This window comes from Dipodomys merriami, unplaced genomic scaffold, assembly GCF_024711535.1.
Source record: "Dipodomys merriami isolate MVZ:Mamm:240054 unplaced genomic scaffold, mDipMer1.0.p SCAF_64, whole genome shotgun sequence".
In the NCBI taxonomy this organism is placed as follows: Eukaryota; Metazoa; Chordata; class Mammalia; order Rodentia; family Heteromyidae; genus Dipodomys; species Dipodomys merriami.
This window is the reverse complement of record NW_027206224.1, coordinates 3,825,001-3,837,522: the sequence shown is the minus strand read 5'-3', so window position 1 is coordinate 3,837,522 and position 12,522 is coordinate 3,825,001. Positions and strand designations below refer to the sequence as shown.

Genomic DNA, 12,522 nt, shown 5'->3' with positions numbered 1-12,522 from the left:
CCACAAGAGCGGGAACTTTTGTACAAGTCTGTTCACCACTGCATCCCAAATGGCTAGAATAGTATTTGAGACATAGTAGATGATCATTAAATACTAAGAGAAAAAAACTATCTCAAAATTTATCAAAGAAATTATTCCCTCCTTTGGAGAGATTACATAGAGGAATATTCACATTTTACTTATCCAAGAAATAGTTTTTAGCTTCTCTTGCTAAATGATTTTAACTGCTTATCATCAGGGCTATTAAGTGATACTTTTTTTTTTTGTCAGTTGTGGGGCCTGAACTCTGGGCCCAGGCACTGTCCCTGAGCTCTTCAGCTCAAGGTGAGCACTCTACCACTTGAGCCACAGTGCCACTTCCAGCTTTTTCTGCTTATGTGGTGCTAAGGAATCAAACCCAGGGCCTCATACATGCAAAGCAAGGACTCTACCACTAAGCCACCTTTCCAACCCTAAGTGATAACTTTTGGGATATAAGAGGTCCCTCTTCTATTGAGGCTGCCACCTCCCTGACTCCTAGTAAACTCTCAAAGATTTCTATAGTGAATAACTAGGCAGCCAGGTGGAAGCAAACGGCTCTGTACTTCAAGACGCCCCTCTCCAGCTTCATCAGTATTCCTTATAATATTGACTATGTATTAGGGGAGCAAGAAAAAACTGGCAAGAGGGCTTACTTCCCAAAACTCTTACTTTTCAGACTCTCTCAAGATACCAACTCATCCTTAAAGAAAGCCTTGGGAAAATGTTTAATGCTCCCACATTACAGTGGTCTGTCCTAAAAAATAATAGGGGTAAATTTCAGTGCAAACTATACTTTAATGAAGAGTAGTGAAATGTCCTGATAAAAAGGGGAAATTTACCCAAATGAGGAAATGAGAAGGCAAAATGCCAGACTTTGCTTTGAAATACATAAGACAAACCAAATTAATACTTTCTCAGGATGCCTTGTAAATTCTAAAAAAGCAGGTCCAATTATTAGTGGATGGTTATATATGAGCTAAATATCAGTTAACAGTATTTAGGATCACTGTATAATTAATGTATAACAAAATTATGCCCATTCATGAGGTTCTAGAGATGGTTTTATCTAAGTAAAGGGATTATAGAATATTTTTAGTTGTTACATCTTTGTTTTGAAGTCATGTTGAAAATGTCTGTAATTTGGTGTCAAGTCCTGTGAAGAACACAACCTCTTTTCTTTCTTCTTTGTTTCTTCCTTTCTCTCTCTCTTTTTCTTTTTTTCTTTCTGTCAGTCATGGGGCTTGAACACAGGCTGGATGCTGTCCCTCAGCTCTTCAGCTCAAGGCTAGCACTCTACCACTTGAGCCATAGCACCACTTCTGGTTTTCTGGTGGTTTATTGGAGTAAGAGTCTCACAGACTTTCCTGCCCGGGCTGGCTTTGAATTGTGATCCTCAGATCTCAGCCTCCTGAGTAGCAAGAAACCAATTTCTAAGTGCAACATATCTCTGTGGAACAAAATACCCAGGGTTTCTACAGAAAAAAAAATCTTGTTTCCATTTCCTGCAGTTCACTTCAATAATTATTATATGATTAGAAGCACACAGGTATTGTGCCTTTGTGTCTCTCTCCTAAAAGTATCCTTCTCTGGTCTAATTGTGTGAATGCCTATAGTCCTGCATAATTTATCATATCCTAGTGTATTTTAGATCTAGCTTTTGCATATGAAACCTGTACCATTTGTGTCTCTGAGCTTAGCAAATTAAAAAAAACAAAAAACAAAAACAGGCTCTTGCCTGTAATCCTAACTACTCACTCAAGAGGCTAGGAGCTTGAGGATTGTGGTTAAAAGCCAGTCTAAGCAGAAAAAGATGAGATTCTGTGTCCAAAATAACCACCAAAAGAAGGGCAGGGTTTAGCTAGGTGCTGGTGGCTCACACCTGTAAGCCTATCTACTCAGGAGGCTGAGATCTCAGGATCATGGTTTAAAACCAGCCCAGGAGTGGATGAGACTCTTATGTACAGTTAACTACCAGAAAACAGGAAGTGGTGTGGCTCAAGTTGGTAGAGTGCTAGCCTTGACCTGAAGAGATGAGGGACAGTACCCAGGCACAGAGTTCAAGCCCCACAACTGACCCCCCATTACCACCAAAAAACTGGCAGAGTTAGAAGTATGGCTCAGGTGGTAGAGTGCCTGCTGAGAAAGTACAAGGCATTGAGTTCGAACCCCAATACCACCTTAAAAACAAAAACAAGCTCTTCCACAGTGATACTGTACTTACTTTATATATATATATAATTTTTAACCTAGAAAAGAGACTTAAAGTCTGAAGTTCCTTTCGAGGTTTTGGCAGTGAAAATAGCCATAGAAGTGTCATGTGAAGCAAAATGTTTCCTGGATGAATTCAGTTCAAATAACTCTATGATAAATATCAGAGTAGCTCTACTGATGGTATTCATTTCTTATTTTTATTGTAAAGGTGATGTACAGAGGGGTTATAGTTACATAAGTAAGGTAATGAGTACATTTGTTTTCTAAATGTTACCTCCTCCTTCATTTTCTCCCATTTGATGTTACTCATTTCTGATGACTCTGACAAGTAATGTACTCAATTGTTTATTCCTACTCCTGTAGTTAGTATTAACTTCAGATGATTAGAAGAAAATGTTAAGGTTCTCAAACTCTCTGATAAATCTGGAATGGTGATAAGCCTGAAGTCTTAACCCTACAGTTAAATTAAAATTTCAATAAGTTATTTAAGAAGCACTTTTTTGCTTCAATTTTGACTGTTTGACACATTGGAGTTATGATCAAAAGTCTCTCTGGAGTACTTGTACATGGAAAATTTGTTCTGAAAATATGAATTGATCCAGACAATAGAATGAGGGTTTCTAGAAAAAGCTTGTAATGTATCTAAGTTATGCTATTTCTAACTTATAAGAATTAGAGGCAACAACATTTATAAGACATCTAACACATAGTAGGTACTTAATAAAGGTTGTTTTCCTCCTGCTGCTTTCCAGATGGCAGACAGCAAGTGAACAAACAAATGGGAGATGTCTCTTTTCTTAGGAAATATAATCTTCATCAGAGCCAAGGGTTATCACAGAAAGAGCTATTGATGGTGAGAACTAAAAACAAGTACATCTTTTTTTAGAAGTCTGTGATATTTAAGCTGACTTAAAAATTAAATATGTTCATTTATTTCTCCAGGGATAGCAGATTTGCTACTGAGTTGTTGTCTTCTACATGGGGTCAGCAGAATTTCTGAAAAATATGGAATACATTTAGTAGAATTAGAGTACCAATCTGAAGAACTCATAAGTATATGAATTCTATTAGTATGGTTATTTCCTCTCCCCAACCTTTCTAGTAGGAATAATTAGATTAGGAAGAAATTTTAAGCCATCAGAAACTAAATCTTCTAATCTTCTCCCAGGTACATCATAAATTACCGGTTGCTAAGAAATGTTTTCTTTTCTTTCTTTTTTTTTTTCTTTGTGGTCATGGGGCTTGAACTCTGGGGCCTGGGCACTGTCCCTCAGCTCTTTAGCTCAAGCCTAGCACTCTACCACTAGAGCCACAATGCCACTTCCAGTTTTCTAAGTGGTTTATAGGAGGTTAAGAGTCTCATGGACTTTCCTGCCTGGGCTGGCTGTGAACCATAATCCTCAGATTGCAGGCTCCTGAGTGGCTAGGATTACAGGCATGAGCCACTGATGCCCAGCAAAATGTTTTCTTTTCAACATTATTTTATCCTTAAATTTTTAAATATACTTAATATCTTAATGATGGCTTAGAAGGCATAACTGTAATTACAGTCTTAAAGCTATGGAATTAATTACTTTTGTTACAGATAAATGATTTCCTTAGTTCACTTTTATATCTGTCTTCAGCTTCCACAATGACTTTGTGTCGATCACATTGGTATGGACAAGCACGCAAGAGCTTGCTAAAATTTCGGCTATTTAGAGGTTTTCCTACTGATATGCAACCTAAAAGAAAACAAAATAGTGTGATGTATAGATGTCAATAATGCACTTATAAATCTATGAAAACAGTTATCTATATGATGGTAACTTAAGTAAAATCAGAAACTTGTAAATACTTTAAGAAATCTATGTATGCTAATAAAAAATCTTAAAAACCCAAAAAATGACAAAATAAAAACATACATGCATATCAATGAAATAAGTGTTGGGATAGAAGTATGAACAGTTATAGCAATATAGAAAAAGAGCAACCAAACCAGGTTTGGTGGTACACGTCTGTAATCTCAACTACCCAGGCAGCTGTAGCAGTAGGATAGTAAATGCAAGGTCAGCCTGGGCAATTTAGCCAAACATCATCTCAAAAATAAAATTAGCTGAGTTTGGTGGTACACATCTGTAATCCAAGCACAAGGGAGTCAATGAGACAAGGACACAGGATGACCCATTGCAACAATGATACTCACGAGAAACTATGTTGGCAATGAACTTTACAACTTGCGGTGAGGAGAAGGGGGAAAGTGACAGAGGGAAGGGATAGTAGGAAAAAAAACAAAGGAGGGGGTAACAATGTTTGACAAGAAATGTACATTACCTTACTCATGTAACTGTAACCTCTCTGTACAGCATCTTTACAATAAAGTAATTTATGGGGCTGGGAAGGTGGCTCAGTGGTAGAGCGCTTGCCTTGCATGCATGAGGCCCTGGGTTCGATTCCTCAGCACCACATAAGCAAAAAGAAAAAACCCAGAAGTGGTGCTGTGGCTCAAGTGGTAGAGCGCTAGCTTTGAGCTGAAGAGCTGAGGGACAGTGCCCAGGCCCAGAGTTCAGGCCCACGACCGGACCCCAAAAAAAAAAAAATAAATAAATAAAATTTATTTTTTAAAAGGCAGGTGCTATTGGTGCATACATAAAATCCTAATGACTCAGAAGGCTAAGATCTGAGGATCCTGGCTTGAAGACAGTTTAGGCAGAAAAGTCTATGAGATATTCATCTCCAATTAACTAGCAAAAAGCCAGAAGTACAGATGTGGCTCAAATGGTAGAAATGCCAGCTTTGAGAGAAAAAGCAAGCAAGAAGGCAAGGCCTTGAGTTCAAGCTTCAGTACTGGCATGCCTACACACATGCACACATTCACTCTTTCATAATAGTAATAAATTATTTTTGGATTTAACTATTGTTTTTGTCTTTTCTTCTTTGGTACTGGGGATTGGACCCAGTACATTGCACTTGATAGGCAAGTGCTTTGCCACTGAGCTACATCCCAGCCCTAAATACATTTTAAAAAATTAAAAAGGGGGCTGGGAAGGTGGCTCAGTGGTAGAGCACTTGCCTTGCATGCAATGAGGCCCTGGGTTCGATTCCTCAGCAACACATAAAGAAAATAGCTGGAAGTGGCTCTGTGGCTCAAGTGGTAGAGCGCTAGCCTTGAGCTGAAGAGCTGAGGGATGGCGCCCAGGCCCAGAGTTCAGGCCCCACAACCGGATCCAAAAAAAAAAAAAATTAAAAAGGTATGAAGTATATTCCAATGTGTTTTCCTAACACATTGAAAGTTCCTGGGTTCAATCCCCAACACAACAAAAGGAAAGGGAAAAGGAAAGAGAGCTCAAGGGTACAGCTCAGTGGTAGAGCATTTAACTAGTAAACATAGGGCATTGAGTTTAACCTCAGTACCACTACAAAAAAGAAAAAGAGGTAAAGTTGGTCTAGTTCTATTAAGGGAAAATATTGAAAAGAAGTGATCTATATGTAAGTTCAGTTCTTGTTTTGTTTGTTGGTCATGGGGCTTGAACTCAGGGTCTGGGCACTGTCCCTGAGCTAGCACTAAATCACTTGAGCCACAGCTCCACTTCTGGCTTTTTGGTGGTAATCATATCTAGATGATATATCATATTCAAGCTTAATGATTTTTCTGCAGGATTCCCCATAGGTAGATAGCATTGTGTGCTTCTCACTATATTGTATTAAGAGGCAGATAATGTCTGCCTTCTCTCCCTCATTCTGGTTCTCTCTCTTTCTCTTCTCTCTCTCTCTCTCTCTCTCTCTCTCTCTCTCTCTCTCTCTCTCTCTCTCTCTCTCTCTCTCTCTCTCTCTCTCTCCTCTCTCTCTCTCTTTCTCGATTGTTTGAGACACACACACACAGTGTTGATATATTGGTGATGGTCTTGAGCACTGTCCCTGTTTTTTTTTTTTCTTTCTTTTTTTCCATCAAGGCTAGCACTCTAACCATTTGAGCCACAGCTTTACTTCCAGCTTTTTGGTAGTTAATTGGAGATAAGAGTCTCACAGACTTTCCTGCCCAACCTGGCTTCAAACTGCAATCCTCAGATCTCAGTATCCTGAGCTAGGATTACAAATATGAACCACCAGAACCCAGCTGATTTTATTTTGTTTAGACAGGATCTCCTACTGTAGCCTAAGTCGGCTCAAATGTGTGTGGCCTGTTAGGCTCTGTGGCTGGTTTGGAACTCCTGATCCTAACTATTCCCACAAAGGTAGACTACAGGCATATACCACCACACGTGACTGGATCTTTCTTTCTTTCTTTTTCTTCCTTTTCTTTTTTCCTTTCTTTTTTCCTTCCTTCCTTCCTTCTTCCCTCCCTCCCTCCCTTTCTCCCTTCCTTCCTTTCTCTCTCTTCCTTTCTCTCCCCCCTCCCCTCTGTCGGTTGTGAACGCAGGACCTGGGCACTATTCCTGAGCCTCTTTGTGATCAAGGCTAGCACTCTACCACTTGAGCCACAGCACCAAAAAAGAAGCTTCAAGTATCCTTTAATATTACAAATTTAGAGAATGGGAAAAAAAAGCACCAGGTTTCCAGGAGTTAAGAAGGGAATGAATGCATTGAAAAAGAAGGAACAGGGCTGGGAAGGTGGCTCCGTGGTAGAGTGCTTGCCTTGCATGCGTGAGGCACTGGATTCGATTCCTCAGCACCACATAAGCAGAAAAAAAAAGCCGGAAGTGGTGCTGTGGCTCAAGTGGTAGAGCGCTAGCCTTGAGCTGAAGAGCTGAGGGACAGCGCCCAGGCCCAGAGTTCAGGTCCCATGACCGGACCCCCCCCCCAAAAAAAAAAAAAAAAAAGAAAAAGAAGGAACAAGACAGGAATCTGGTAGTAAAAGGTAGAAAGGAGAGTGTAAGAATCCTTGATTCAATAGCAAATCATGAAGCAGTTTTTCCCAGTATGGGACTTGAACTTAGGGCCTCAGGTTCTCACTTGGCTTTTACAATTAAGTCCAATGAGCACTCTACTGTTGGAGCCATACATCCAGTCCCGATCATTCATTTTTTAAATGAGGAAATATGAACACAGTTTAAGTTGAAACAAAAGGAATTAGTAGATAAAAATAAGCTTTTGTAATTATTAAATTGAAAGACAAGATATGATTCAGATTATGACTTGACATTAACTTTAGAATAATAGAAGAAATCTCTTCATCCAATATAAAAAAAATGACATTGGAACTAAACATAGAATACCTGAATTTTTTCCATAGAGCAGAGTGCAGTAGTAAGGATGAACAAAGAGGAAATACTAAGGTGTGAAGGAACAGAAACTATGGAATAATTACTGGAATTATTACAGAAAAAAATAGGTAACAGGACACTAGAACATTAATATGTCAATATAAATATAAAATAGATATTATATAATATCTATAATATTTAGAGCATAATCCAGAATATATACCTGTCTCTTTTCTCTGCAACACATAAAACGTTTATCTCAATAAAATTAAATTTGTAGACGATGAGTTGTGACAAAAGACAAGAGTAAAAAATTGAAGTGGTGAGTATATACAAACATTGGATCTCAGCCTGGTACAGAAAAGGAATATTAATTTGAACGATTTCATGCTCTACATTCTAATTTCTTCAAAGGAAATGAAACTTAATTTATAAAAGTAGAGCTATTATAAAATCTAGTTAACTAATATAAAAAGCTTTAATTATGTTTGTTTCTTTGATGGTCCTAGAGTTTAAACTAAGGGCCTGATGCTTGTTAGGCAGGCACTCCTTGAGCCACACCCCCAACCCTTAAAATTTTAATTATGAAATAATTGTAATAAAAATATTTACCTGAGCACCTATACTTTAATATTTTGGTACAACTGTCAGCTGCTTGAAAACTGAGAACTTCTTTATTTATTATGTCTGAGCATAATGTAAATGGATCTGAAAAAATTGTAAAATGCAAGACTTTTGATTAATGAAAAGGCCCTTGACATTTACAAGATTTCTGAAATCTCAGTACTTTCATGAGTTTTAATTCAGTATTATACATTCAATCATCCTAGTAGATAAACAAAAAAAAATTCTGGTTATCAGTGAAAGCTGAGTGAAGCATTTACACCAAAATGAGAATTAAATATGACTTACACTTTACAGGATGATATACCAATGTCCATTTTTTTTTTTTATGTGTGTGGGCTAGTCCTGGGTGTGGAACTCAGGGCCCGGGTACTGTCCCTGAATTTCTTTTGCTCAAGGCTAATGCTCTACCACTTGAGCCACAGCTCTATTTCCACCTTGTTTGGACTTTCCTGCCCAGATCTCAGCCTCCTGAGTAGCTAGGATTATAGGTATGAGCCACCGGTCCCTAGCCACTGTACATTTTTAATTGTATCAGTCATCTGTTCTTGGAAAACAAAGATGAAACATTTAAAAATCATACCTGTTACTGGCGAATGCTGCTTTTTATTTCTGACAACATGAATTGGATATTTAAAAACACGGTCACTAAAAGAAAAGAAGTACCAAATTAGCTGAAGTAAAGACATTGTCTTGTGTGTGTATGCAGTGGTTTGACACTGAGTGTATGGCATGCAGAAGGACCTACTAAAATCTACTGTGGTCCCCAAGAGTCCATATATTAAAAATTCCTGTTCCCCAGGCCTGTAGGAGGTGGTATCTTGCAGATCTTCAGGTCACTGATATATGCTCTTGAAGGGGATTATCCATCCCCCACCATTCTGAACTAGCCATGAGCCAAAAAAAAAAAAAACCTATGAGCTAAAATAAAACCAATCTCTCTCCCTCCCTTCATCCCTCCTCCCTCCATGCCTCCCTTGTAACAGTTGCAATCAGGTTTCTAGAACTAGAATTAGACAGTTCTCCAGACAGTAATAATATTGATGCCCAGAGAAATATGGAAGAAAAGGATTATAAAAAGAATAACAGGGGCTGGGATGTGGCTTAGTAGTATAGTGCTTTTCATGAAACCCTGGGTTCAATTCTTCAGTACCACATATAGAAAAAGCCAGAAATGGTGATGTGGCTCAAGTGATAGAGTGCTAGCCTTAAGCAAAAGAAGCTCAGGGACAGTGCCTAGGCTCTGAGTTCAAGCCCAAGGACTGGCAAAAAAAAAAAAAAAAAAAAAAAAGAATGACAGAGCTGTGGACTGGTGGTTCACATCTGTAATTCTAGCTTCTCAGGAGGCTGAGATCTAAGGATCATGGTTCAAATCCAGCTTGGACGTTCCCAGTGAGATTCTTATCTCCAATTAATCACCAGATAACCAGAAGTAGAGCTGTAGCTCAAAACTGTAGAGTGCTAACCTTGAGCAAAAGAGCTCAGAAACGGGCTGGGAAGGTGGCTCAGTGGTAGAGCCCTTGCCTTGCATGCCTGAGGCCCTGGGTTCGATTCCTCAGCACCACATAAGCGAAAAGAAAAAAGCCGGAAGTAGCGCTGTGGCTCAAGTGGTAGAGCGCTAGCCTTGAGCTGAAGAGCTGAGGGACAGCGCCCAGGCCCAGTGTTCAGGCCCCATGACTGGACCCCCCCCCCAAAAAAATAAAAATAAATAAAATAAAAAGAGCTCAGAAACAGGGCCCTGGACCCAAGTTCAAGCCCCACGACTGACAACAACAACAATAACATAGTAACAACAACAGGGAGCCTCAGTTGGTAAATCATTTATCTGATAGTGTCAGAAACAGTTCAATTCCAAATACTGCAATAAATAAGTAATTATAATAAAAAAGAAGAAAGGAGGAAGGAATGAGGGAAGAAACAACAAAATCAGCGGGACAAAGAACACAGGGGACAGGATAACAAACATTGTATGTCTGATGAATACAACGAATACAGCGTTTATGAAACAATATTAGTTTTGACTATAGTGTCATAATAACAGGCAATATAGAAAAGGCAATATCTTGAAAATTAGAAAAGGATTGCTAGAGCTATCTGTGTACATATTAATAAAGGTACTATTGAGGAGGGAAAAGTATTTAAAATGTATTAGGTACTATTGAGGAGGGAAAAGTATTTAAAATGTATTAATATTAATAACATAGCTGAGGTAAAAGAAGGATATGGTGCAAATCTTGGGAAAAGAACAAAAAGCCTGAGCCAAAGAACATATCTCATAGCTAAGCAATTCCACACCCCCAAGAGAGCAAATTAAGATGAGCATCAAATGCCGGTCGTTCACACCTGTAATCCTAGCTACTGTGGAGGCTGAGATCTGAGAATTACAGTTCAGAGCCAGCCCAGGCAGGAAAACCTGAGACTCTTATCTCCAATTAATCACCAGAAAATTGGAAGAGGCATTGTGGCTCAAGAGGTAGAGTGCTAACCCTGAGCTGAAGAGCTGAGGGACAGTGCCTAGGGCCCAGAGTTCAAGTCCCACAACTGAAAAGAAAAGAAAAAAAAAAAAGAACATCAAGAAGTCTTAAGTCAGGCATCTGTAGCTCATGTCTGTAATTCTAGCTACTCAGAAGGCTGAAGTTTGAAGCCAGCCAGCACAGAAAAGCCTATGAGATTCCCATCTCCAAAATAACCAGCAAAAACCTGAGCTGGAGTCATTGCACAAGTGGTAGAGCACTAGTCAAGCAAGCATAAGGCCCTGAGTTCAAACTCTATTACTGATCTCTCCCTTCCCCCTCAAAAAATGAAGTCTTGAAAATGTCTGTGGTAAGAGTATAAGCTCAAATATATAGTACTTGTTTTGCAAGCACAAGATGTGAATTCAATCCCCAGTACCACATAGAAAAGGTCTTGAAAAGAAAAAAAGGAGTGATGATTGTACAACCCATCTTCCTGATACCTAGATTATTCTACCCAGAATACAGCTTCCTTTTCACAGCAACTATTAGAACATACACAAGAAAGGGTTAAAAAAAAAAAGTTACAACACAGGCTGGACCTGAGAAAGAACAGTATAGGAGATGAAATGCAGGGAACAAAAGAACAAACCACCACAGCCCATTCCCTTTTTCATTAAATTTACAAGCATAGTTAAGCTCACACCTACAATCCTAGCTATTCAGGAGGCTGAGAGTAGGACTGTGGTTTGAGACAAGCCCAAACAGAAAAGTTCATAAGACCCTATCTCAAAAGTAAACTGCAAAAAAATAGGGCTGAAGGAGTGAATCAAGTGGTAGAAAGTGCCAGCATAGCAAGCATTAATTTAAACTCTAGTACCACAAAAAATTTACAAATTGGGTTTTGCCATATTTGCTAACAGATTATCAATTCTTAACTTTATTACTTCAGGTAGAAGGGTTCTGTTTTCTTTTTTGAGCATACTTTCTAAAATTCAATTATGATTATGCAACTCAATTCAAAATCTTCAATGCTCCCCATATCCTGTGAGCTAAAACCCCAAATTCTAGACATGACATGCAAGGCCTTAGAAGAAGTGGGACTTACCTCCTTATCCTAATTTCTCTGGAAATATTTCCTATGTTAGCCTTCTCTCACTTTATCATTTCTGTATTCCTATTGCTTAAGAATATAGCATATTGTAGCACACAATAAATGCTTACTGGATAAAATTATTGAACTATACCTTGATTTATAAACAAAATTCTTTTTGTCAAAAGTTGTTTTCTCATGTAAACCTTGATTGCAGCTGGAACTGACTTTACGTAAAGTCATCTTTTGTCCACTAAATGGATGTGTACTCTTTAACAGAGTCTTCACTCGGTTATCAGTGGCACAAGCCTTAGATGTGACATCACCAGATGGAGAACTCTGAAACTGTCCAGGCTGGTTTTTATTCTTATCTTCTTCTGCTTTGGTATCTCCAGTACTACCTGAATAGAGGTGTTTCAGTATGTTCTCCTTGTTCATAAATGGCATATTCTCATAGCTTCTTCTTTGAATTTCTTCCTATAATGTAAAAATGGCAAATAAATGATTCCAATATAATCCATTTCTTCACAACCCACTTTATATTTCCTTTAAACAATGAAGAAAAATATTAAAGCTGTCAAAATATTAGTGATAAAAGGATAGTTTGTATTGACAACGTAAATTTACTCAATAAATGGTCCTAGGACAATTAAGGAAACCATATAGAAAAAATAATGTAGCTATTTCACAGTGTACACACAAATAAGGCCAAGATATACCAGATATTTAGATTGTTAAGAATGAAATTATAAGCTAGTATCTCATGCCTGTAATCAATCCTAGGAGGCTGAAATTGGAGGATTGTGGTTTGAAGCCAGCTAGAGTAGGGAAGTCCATAAAATTCTAATCTCCAGTTAATCACCAAAAAGCCAGATGTGGAGTTATGGCTCAAGTGGTAGAATGCTAGTCTTAAGCAAAAAAGCTCAGGAACAGTGCT

At 38.5% G+C, this 12,522-nt stretch overlaps 2 protein-coding genes across 4 annotated transcripts in view; one reads left to right on the top strand and one right to left on the bottom strand.

Annotated features, from left to right (window-relative positions):
* LOC138815445 (carbonic anhydrase 7) overlaps nucleotides 1-12,522 on the top strand; it is an 84,965-nt gene that overhangs the window by 3,664 nt on the left and 68,779 nt on the right. The gene's annotated exons all lie outside the window — the stretch shown is intronic.
* Nucleotides 1-12,522, bottom strand: part of LOC138815444 (telomere repeats-binding bouquet formation protein 1-like) — a 38,899-nt gene that overhangs the window by 3,051 nt on the left and 23,326 nt on the right. For 2 of the 3 annotated variants that reach the window (XM_070004868.1, XM_070004867.1), the window contains exons 14-17: nucleotides 11,740-12,062; nucleotides 8,623-8,687; nucleotides 8,028-8,123; nucleotides 3,807-3,956 (exon numbers count right to left, since the gene is read on the bottom strand). In XM_070004868.1, coding sequence (XP_069860969.1) covers nucleotides 3,807-3,956; nucleotides 8,028-8,123; nucleotides 8,623-8,687; nucleotides 11,740-12,062 — 634 coding nt within the window. Of the gene's footprint in view, nucleotides 1-2,425; nucleotides 3,229-3,806; nucleotides 3,957-8,027; nucleotides 8,124-8,622; nucleotides 8,688-11,739; nucleotides 12,063-12,522 lie in introns of those variants that run through there. The other variant, XM_070004869.1, reaches the window with a different exon arrangement.